Source organism: Haplochromis burtoni, unplaced genomic scaffold (assembly GCF_018398535.1).
Source record: "Haplochromis burtoni strain Fernald_Lab_line unplaced genomic scaffold, NCSU_Asbu1 Contig_561, whole genome shotgun sequence".
In the NCBI taxonomy this organism is placed as follows: Eukaryota; Metazoa; Chordata; class Actinopteri; order Cichliformes; family Cichlidae; genus Haplochromis; species Haplochromis burtoni.
This window is the reverse complement of record NW_024582922.1, coordinates 52,080-61,832: the sequence shown is the minus strand read 5'-3', so window position 1 is coordinate 61,832 and position 9,753 is coordinate 52,080. Positions and strand designations below refer to the sequence as shown.

At 39.1% G+C, this 9,753-nt stretch overlaps 1 protein-coding gene across 1 annotated transcript in view; it reads right to left on the bottom strand.

Moving 5' to 3' along the window:
* Positions 1-247: 247 nt before the first annotated feature.
* cfi (complement factor I) overlaps positions 248-9,753 on the bottom strand; it is a gene marked incomplete in the record, with an annotated part of 14,135 nt that continues 4,629 nt past the window's right edge. The window contains 15 exon segments of the mRNA XM_014330343.2: positions 248-509; positions 1,705-1,853; positions 1,925-2,026; positions 2,830-3,005; positions 3,471-3,575; positions 3,837-3,940; positions 4,586-4,734; positions 5,314-5,334; positions 5,425-5,460; positions 6,148-6,270; positions 6,362-6,463; positions 7,320-7,516; positions 7,662-7,818; positions 7,912-7,975; positions 9,412-9,565. Of these exon segments, the coding sequence (XP_014185829.1) occupies positions 441-509; positions 1,705-1,853; positions 1,925-2,026; positions 2,830-3,005; positions 3,471-3,575; positions 3,837-3,940; positions 4,586-4,734; positions 5,314-5,334; positions 5,425-5,460; positions 6,148-6,270; positions 6,362-6,463; positions 7,320-7,516; positions 7,662-7,818; positions 7,912-7,975; positions 9,412-9,565 (1,708 nt within the window).

Genomic DNA, 9,753 nt, shown 5'->3' with positions numbered 1-9,753 from the left:
CATACACATACACATATTTGTTTGTGTGTCTGTTCAGTTCTTCTCTGTCTGTGCAGTTGGCAGCCCCTTGTGTTTTATTTTTTTGCTCTATTCTCTTTTTTATCTTTCCACATTGTTTTCCCATTTAAGAACAAGATGCTATTAGAGCAACCAGACATTCCAGAAACTTGAGTAAACCTCAGCAAGTGTGTGTTAAGGCTCAAATTTAGTTTAGAGATGTTTACAAGTAAAGATTAAGTCTCATTAGTATGTTTACAAGCAGATTTTATTGGTGTTTTACTGGATAGAACGTAGTATTTTAATACCAATACAAACAGTAGGTCCAAGCAGTAACATCAAACAGTGAATGCGTCTTTTACCATCTTTCACTGAGCAGTTTTAACCAAAATAAAATGGCACACCTATATTGAAATGTGGCCACATGCTGTGGGTTTTCCATATTATGAGTTGAATTTGGTGACTGCAGACCAACCTATGTGAAGCCTAATCCACTCGAAGTAATGCGCGACCTGTCAGACAGAGACACACAATGTTACTGTTTCTAATAATCCTAAAATGTGAAATAAGTACTATACAAGTCATACCAAATATACCACAATACATAACAGTCACTAAATCAACAATAACTATACATGAAAAAAGAAAAGAAAACAAAAAAACATGATGAGAGGAAGGCCTATTGAAAACTATTATCATTAGTAACTATTTATAATGCTCTAAAAATAAAACAAACTGTCAAAACTATTTGGCGTTATACAAAGCATTTGTCTCTAATTAAAGAAACAAACCATTAAAAAATAGTAAAACAAAAGGTCATGGACAATTGAAATAGTCAAAAGCTACAGTTCTTCACTTAGATCTAAGTGAGGATCTAAAAATGAGTCAAACCCATTGACTCCAGTTTTAAAAAGTCAAATTTTACAGCAGAAATAAACATGTTTACAGCCAATTACAAAAATTACACTTCAGGCTTATTTGACCACAAAAACAAAACCCTGATGTTTCTAATAGACTCCGATTTGTTCATGTAAATGTAGGGACCTCTTCACACAAAGGTTAATTATGGAGTTGCACAGGGTTCATTTTCACTGCTATAGAGATGACACCCAGCTCTATCTGTGCATGAAGCCAGATAACACACACCAGTTAGTTAAACTACAGAAATGTCTGAAAGACATAAAATTTGGAAAGACCTCTAATTTTATGCTTCTAAATTCAGATAAAAGAATTCACATACGGTAAATGTTTGGACCCAGAACTTCCATTTGGTTCGATATTCTGTATTATTTCATCTTCTGGGTATAGCATTTTATTTACTGCGCTGTTAGTTCCCTGTTTACTTTTGTATTTCTATTCTGTCCTTCCTGTCTTGTCTCTGTTATTGTTGTTTTGGCTCTGAGTGACGTTCTTATGTTTTAGTCCAGGTCTCAGTGTTAGTCATTTCCTGTCAAATTTCTCAAGTCCTGTGTGCCTTGTGTTCCTCTATCTGATTAGTCAGTTATTGATTTCAGCCTTGTCTCCACTTGTTGCCTGTTCCCTCATCATCCCGTGAATTTATATACTGTGTCAGTCTTTATTGTGTTCTGACTCAAGTCCAAATCCGGGTTGTCACACAGCTGATCCCTGACACTTGCAGCATATGTACACAGTATTTGTAATAAATTTCTCCTTTGTATAGTATAGTATTGTCTTTGTGTACTGTACCTGTGTATAAACTCCAGGGAATCCTGGCTGTCCACACCTCTCACCCCAGCTGACGATGCCCCACAGGTAGGAAACGCCTAACTCATCCACACAAACCAGAGGACCTCCACTGTCGCCCTGACAGGAGTCCACGCTGCCCTCCACATCACCTACAAATAAACACATTTCCATCTGTACTATGTCCAGGTTGCAGTAGTCCGGCTGTGCATAGATCACTCACCTGCACACATCATGCCTGGTTTGAAGCGGTTTCCATAGAATCTGCCGCAATTGTCGATCAGAGAAACGTTGGCCCAGAGCAACACTGAAGCTGACCTCCCCTCTGGACACAACGACAGGAATATTTAATCTTTGCTCATTAATCAAACCAGCTGATGGGAAAACATAACTTCACAAAGTAGATGGAGATATAGATCAATACTGTTGCATTCTTGTCTGATAAAAGTCTTCTTTGTCCTGTTTTTCACTTCATGATGTTCCAGATATATTCAGCTTGTGTAAGATCTGGACTGTCAGCAGGCCAATTTAGCACCTGCACTGTTTTACAATGAAGCCAAGCTGTTGTAATAGCTACAGGGTTCTGCTTAGCACTGTTTTGGTAAATTGTACATTTTTCCTGAAAAAGATGGAACCTGAATGAGAGAGCATGTTGCTCTAAAGCATATATATGCCGATATACCTTTCAGCATTAATGGTGTCTGTTTCTTCAAGGGATCGTTGGGCTAACCTGTGTCAGTGTAGCTCCGGCCTGCTTAGTGATTTCTTTGTATTTCCTACTGCTTCTATCTAACGTCTATCTCCTCTCCTTTTACAGGCTTCCCCGGACCCCTGCTTGTTATCCTGCTTTGTGGACCCTGAGTGGATGTGAACGAGTGAGCTTTTAATGGATTGGACTTGGAGTTGGATTTGGGGAAACCTGCAGTCAGCTGGGACTGAAGAAGGATGAGTGACGAAACGTTTCTCCCACAAAACGCTACGTCCAGATGAACAGAATCAACTTCCGGAGATTTACTTACCTGGATGATTGAGAATGCATCAAGAAGATGATCCCCTTTCATTTTTAACCTGGATTGAACAACATTACTGTTCTTCTTGCAACAGGAAAATATGATTTTTTATCCATACCTGCAGTTCGTCCCCACCCAGAGATACTGCAGGTGTGGCTGGGCTGGAAGAGTTGTGTGGACCAGGGAACACAGACTGCGCTTATTGCTGGATTGTCCACCAAACATTTCTCTGTGAATGGAAGCTTCTGGAGTTTTACCAGAGCGATGTCGTTTTCATATGTGTTGGCAACATAACTGTGAGACATTAAAAAAAATTGTTCTTATTTTATTACACATATTTGATTATAAAGTAACCATATTTAGCATTTTCTTATTTCTGTGATATATCTGCTGTTCCAGTGATGGATGTTCATATGTAAATACAAGTAATCTCAGCGAGTCATGAGCTCAGACTTCAGACTTCTCTCAACATTCAGTTTCACTCAGCTTTCTTCTGTCATTGGATCTTTATGATATCATTTACCCACAATGGGAATCCCAAATACGGTCATCTCAGGTGCAGAAGCCTACCTACCCACCGAATAAAGGGGAAGTTGCCTGATAGAGGATGAATTGAGTGTCCTAACTAAGACCCAGTATAAGAAAAATTGGTATTTCTAACTGTGGATCATTCAAAACTGCTTTATTAGAATGAAAAAAGAAAAAGATGTACCTGTAAATGAATGGAGTACATTTATGTATAGATAGTGTTGTTCATACTTTGGGTGGATAATGATGTCCTCAACAGGAACAATGTCAGTTGTGTCTTGAGCTCGAGATTTTTTCCAGAGGGAAAACTTCACTCTGAAGGCACGGGGGTTGGGTCTGTAAACAGCAAGGGAGAAAAATATGGTTATTGCTGACTTCCAAGGCACAGCATGACTTTTAACTGCACTGACCAGAGCATGGGCTTAATGTTTCTGGAAATTGTATCAAATTTACACTACTTTTGAAAGTGAAGGTACCAGGAGAGAAAAAACCTAATGTGTGAGGACTTTCAAAGCAATGCCTAGTCTTAAAAAGTGTTTTAAATCCTTCAATGTGTTGATGTTAGGAAGGAGGAGTGGTGTGAGAGATTTGTCCGACCTGACACAGTGAGCTGCAGTGATGACCCAGCAGCCTCCGATATAAGCTCCTCCACAGTCAATCCTCTTGTTTTCCTCCAGAGCAACCTGCCACTGGATTTGGGTCTACACACCAACAGGAAGATATGTGGCAGGTTATTCATGTGTTGCTTGTTACTTATGATGACAGTTATCATTCAGTTGTGCCAAATGGGGTGTGGCATTTTCGTGCTGAAATAAGCAAGACCTATGAAAACAATGTCATCACAGAAACAGACATGGCTTCTTGAGAGGAACGGTAATGGAATTCTTCATTATGTTCCCAATGGTTTCAAATTTGTGGACGTCTGCTAGAGTAACAGAACTGTCCAGAGAGAAACTGGGGTTTCTTTTCTTTTCTTTTAGTCTACGTGACTTGTTGTTTGGTTAGTTTTAGCCACCAAAGTGATTTGGTTAGGTTTGGGAGTATATCATGTTTTGATTTAAATTTGTATGTCTAAGCAAGGTAGGCATGCCATGACATAGCATTTTGGATTTAACCAACAGGGCTATCATACACTATCATACACTATCATACACTAGGCAAGAGGTCCAGGGCTTCAAACAGGTGGAGCATCTGAGGATCTACAGGACCTTAAAAATCCCTTTGGGTATTTAGCATCAGAGGGAGATCATTATGCTACATTGTAAGAATGACAAAACAAAACAAAACCACATAGTAGCAGCAGGAACGGTAACTGTACTCAAAAAGTTATGTTGATTCCAGCTCACCGGCTTTGCTGGTACTCCCCCGACTACCCTCTTGACTCTTCCATGGGTACTCATTCCTCGTTGCACCACTTCCTCATCATCCACTGTGGTAGCATTTGGAATGCCACAGACCAGATTGGCCTCCAGGGCTTTTCTGTTGGCCTTCGTTTCTGGACAAAGTTAACAACACACAAAGCTATATAACGCAGAGTTTTGTTGAAATTCATACCCTGGGGACTAGATATCCCTGTATATAAGGTGATCTTGTACCCTCAGGACTGATTTAAAGAACATATGCAAATTGAAATGAGAGTTACAACAGGTCAGAGGTTCCTAAACTGTTTTTGCTAGGCCCCCCGTTTGTTTTAAAAGAAAAATCTTCGTGACTATTTTTTCATACTGCGCCACCCTGCAATGGCTCGGCCCACATTTTGGGAACCTCTGCAATAGGTAGACTTCCTACTGTTTTAATCATATAGTATGTGAGAGGGTTACACACTAATACTAGTGACTAATTCTGTATTGCAGTTGGCTGTCCAATGTATCCCAACTGGATTAGATGAAGCTTTGGAATCCATGTAAACTTCTGAGGTTCTCTTATGCCAATGATTAAAGGTCTCCTAAACTGTAGCTAGAAGAAAACTGTTGTCAAAAATGTCATTGTCTACTATAGCATCAAGCTTATCTAATCATTGTATATAAAATAAGATGTGCCACCACCTCTGATAAGTCTCTTTTAATCTACATACCATTCATTGGAGAGATGTACTCTGAAATACAGGAAGAAAAAATAATTACTGTCATCATCACTAATTAAAACAGCGAAATATTCAAACAGCTGCTGTGAGGATTTCATTTACCTGAATTTTTGGGCAGACCTTTCAGTGAAAGTGATTCTACAGAAAACAGAAACATTGCTATAAGGACTCGAGTGCATGGAAAAAAAAACCTGATGGTTGTGGACTTTCAGCTATGAAAGTCATTCACCAGAAGTTAGCGTTTTTCTAACTGTGACAACTATTTGTATTGTAGTTATATGAAGCAAACCACATGACACTATCAGTGTGAACAGGTGTTAAATCGAATCTTTCTAATCCAATCTTTTACTTAAACGTAAACACAGTTTACGTTTACACAATGACACAGTTAAATTTAGTTTAACGTAATATAAATTTAGCAAAAATGTATATTACAGTAATAATAAGGAGCTTTCAGATTACAGGAGCATTTTCACAACTTGTATTCCAGACTTACACTGTGTCACAACATAAACTTTTGAGTTACCTAAGTCAGATGAATACTGCTGACATATTCAAGAAAGGTCCATGTTAAACTTGGCTGTGTAAGTAGCAGTAAGTTATAGTTGGAATTTCTGCTGGTATACTGTTCTTGGACCAATTTTGCTCCAAGATGTAACTAGCCTTTATGTAATTGCCAAAGTTTGGGTAGATCAGGAACCCAAGTGAAACCAGTTTTACAAGTGGAAGAAACTAAATTGCAACAAAACAAAACAAAACAACTTTCGAAAAGCAAACATCTGTTTTTCTAAATCTGTGTGGAAGTAAAGATATGTTGTGCCTTACTTTGCTTTGACTTAAATTTGTTTGATTCATCCTCGCCATCCAGGCAGTCGATCTTGCCATCAGCGAGTGCTTCTTTATGAATACACACTCCCGTTTTACAGTGGAAAGCATTTTTTCTGCACTCTGATAAATACAATGATTCACATTGTAAAACTTGGGGCACAAAGCTAAGGTAAGATAATTTCTGATTGTGTTTGTGTGTGTGTAGTTTTACTTTTGCAGCACATCTCATCACTTTGGTCACCACAATCATCAATTCCGTTACACGTCTGGTATTGAGTCACACGCTTTCCATTCACACAGGTGAAGGGATGGTCTAAAACAGACAGAAGAGACAAACTTCTTTTAGAGTAGATGAGAAAATATTCGATTCTGTTGAAGAAAATTTTTTTTTAATGAAGACTGAGCATCACTGTCTCCAAATTTTCAAATTCAGGGAGTCATATGAGCCTGATGATGATAAAAATGTTCATGTTGGGTTTCAGAAGCTGAAAGATGGGTTGACAGTTTAGATTGTAAATACAGAAATGTTTATTTAGCAACTCAAATTTTTTGAGAAAGCTCAAATAAATGTCTAAGATCCAAATTTATACCCAACAAGAAGTCCCTGCTGAGTGCAGTTGCACTTGCAGAGGACTAACGACGTTTGAGGTGAGTTTTTTTTTTATTTCAGTTAATTAGTTTATTCTAGAAGTTCCACTGAATTTTCCAACAATCCATTCATCGTCTGCTACTTGTCTAGGTCCAGGTTGCAAGGGCATAGTCTATACATAGACACCCAAACGTCCCTCTTCCCAGGCACCTTTTCGAGCTATTCTGGTGGGGGACACTGAAAGGTTTCCAAGAGAGGTGTTATATCTGCAAAATGTGTTAGGTCAGCTCTGTGGTCTCCTTATATTTGGACCAGTCCGAAGCACCTAACACCGAAGGCAGGCAGAAGGCATAGTGGTCTGATAAACTTTTACTTTTAGACATTAATTCATACACATTCTCTTAATAGTGTTGATTTGGAACAATTTTAAGTTATTTCTAAATGCATTTATGATAAGTACAAGTAGCTTGAGAGCACCCTGAAAACCTTCTTACAGTTTAAATTTACCAATTACAAATTTGTAGGAGTACATTGTTTTCTAACCACAGACAAGAATACAGTAGAATTACCACATACTGACCTGTTGGTGCTGTTGATTCCTGGTAACAGGTTGCAGTAGCAACTAACGATCCTTTTGTAACCTCCACTTTGTCGTGGATAACACACTCAGCTAAGGACGTTTCATAACCTTGGCAGTAGACACTAACACATCTGTGTGGAAGCTGTGTGGAAGCTGTCAAGGTGTTGTAATCCACTGTGTTTTTGGATGCTGCACCCCTGTACACACAATGTTAGAAGTGTCTGACTCTAATACTGTGGTTATTTGCTGAATTAAATTTTGATTGACTAGCAGATGATAAACATGTATATTTATCCTATATGTTCATGCTTTATTATTCTTAGTTTGTGTAATTTCTCTCACAGTGGTTTCTTCTGTTCCTTGCAAGCCACATTAGCAGCAGCCATGTTCCACATCTTCTTACACACCAGTAATTCCTCCCCACCATTGCTGTCAGGAACAAACAACTTGACTAATCCGGTTTCCTCATCTATTGAAGTTCTGAACTTTGGACCATTTACTGTTGTGAGAAAAAGAGATTAAAGTAACATAAACAATTTGTAGGAATCTCAGAAAGAATCACAAAGCTTTGAATGCATCAGAAAGAGCGAACCATCACAGTCATCCCCAAAGTGGGACATGTGGGATTTCCTGGTCCGGCATGAGAGCGCCATCACCTGGAAAAGAGATTAAATAGAAATTTAAAAATAGTGGCCCCTAAATGTGCAATATAATCTAATGTTCTGTAGACTTGTAACATACAGAAGATCAACTGTGTCTTGGTTAGGTCAGGATTAATTTTGATTTTTAGCTAGGAAATCTTAGGAAATCTTAAAAACAAAATGCATGTCTGTGAAGGTTCTCAGTCATCCAGGTCATTGTAGTCTAAAGAGCTTGGAAGGAAAAGTGTCTGGACTTCTTAGAGTTTCTTGAAGACGTTTCACTGCTCATACGAGAAGCTTCTTCAGTTCTAAGAGCAATTGGTGAAGAGCATAGCTGGACTGGCCATCGGGCATACCAGGCATTTGCCCCGTATGCCCGATGGTGGTTTTTCGTTTTTTTTCCGTAACGGTATAAACACTGAAAAGTGGTGGATTGGCCAGATGAAGGGAGATGTGTAAAAGAACTCAGTTGTTTGGTGGTGGCTATTGCGGAGCTTCCACAGATTCAGTAACATTAGCAAGTGGTGGAGGCCAGCAGGTGCAACACGCTGGCAGGTGGATGACGGAAAGGCAGGAGGAGCAGAGACCCGAGGCGGTGAACTGAACTTCAGGTAAGAAGTTATGACCTGCAGTCTATCTGGGTCAGATATAAACCAAGTTTAGGTGGAGTTTATTTTCGTTATGCTGACTTTTTACAGTCAGTTACAATAACTCGTACTGCGTGCTAGCTAGCATGACGGAGTTTATATACTGCTGGGCGGGTGTTATGATGTTAACTTGTTTTATCTTATTTTATTTGTAAGGTTTGTTATTAGAGTTTCCAACTGTCCCGTAAAAAATGGAGTCGTCTCGTATTGAGGTGAAAAGGAACATTTTGTCCTTTCTCCTTTCACTTTTTAAAGGTTGCCATGTTAGAAAAAATATTTTGCCCTGCTGTTTATTGATGTGGTAAATGAATGGTTTATGGAAATATATGTCATCAGTAATCAGTAATGATCATGTCTCACCTCTAGTCTTCTCTGTCTTAATTTCAGGTTTTCACCATGTGTTGTAGACAGTTCAGGAGGTTAACTCGACCAAGCAGTCTACTTTCAGGTACTGTTTAGAATACCAGCATAGGGAGGATGGTGTAGGTCTAAGTTTATTAGATTGATACATATATACCAACAAGACAGTGTACATCACTGTGACAACGGTGTTTGTTTTCATTCAAAGGCTTTATGGTTTTTCCTATAATACCTGGTGGGCCGGTCTCTAGTCAAAATGCCCGGGAAGATTTTTTGTCCCAGTCCAGCCCTGGTGAAGAGCCACAGATTTTAAGCCCTATGGGTGATTTAGAGTGGGGACTAACAACCAGGCCTTCTTGTCTAATATCAGTGTCCGCTAGTTTAGTTCCTGACTGGTTCCTGACTGAAGATATAGCAGTCATACCTTGGACTATAATGAGTTACCTGGCAGTAGGATCGGTAGTTCCTGTTGTCATGGCCACAAACTGGGTTCACATTCTCAACGGGGCACAGATAAGGAGGTTTACATGTGCACTTTCCTTCAACGCAACGCTCCCATGGAAGGCAAAAAGCCACATCACATGATGCACGAGTCTTCCTAATAAATGTAGACCAACAGATCAGGCAGACTGCAAATCACACAATAATCATGCAAAAATGTGATTATTGTGTGATTTGCAATCACACAATAATCACATTTTGAATGGAATAACAGAATAACCTTTTGTGTTTCCTTCATGTCACTTTTATTTTGCTTATCTTTCTATCAAGAGCATTCAAACGTCA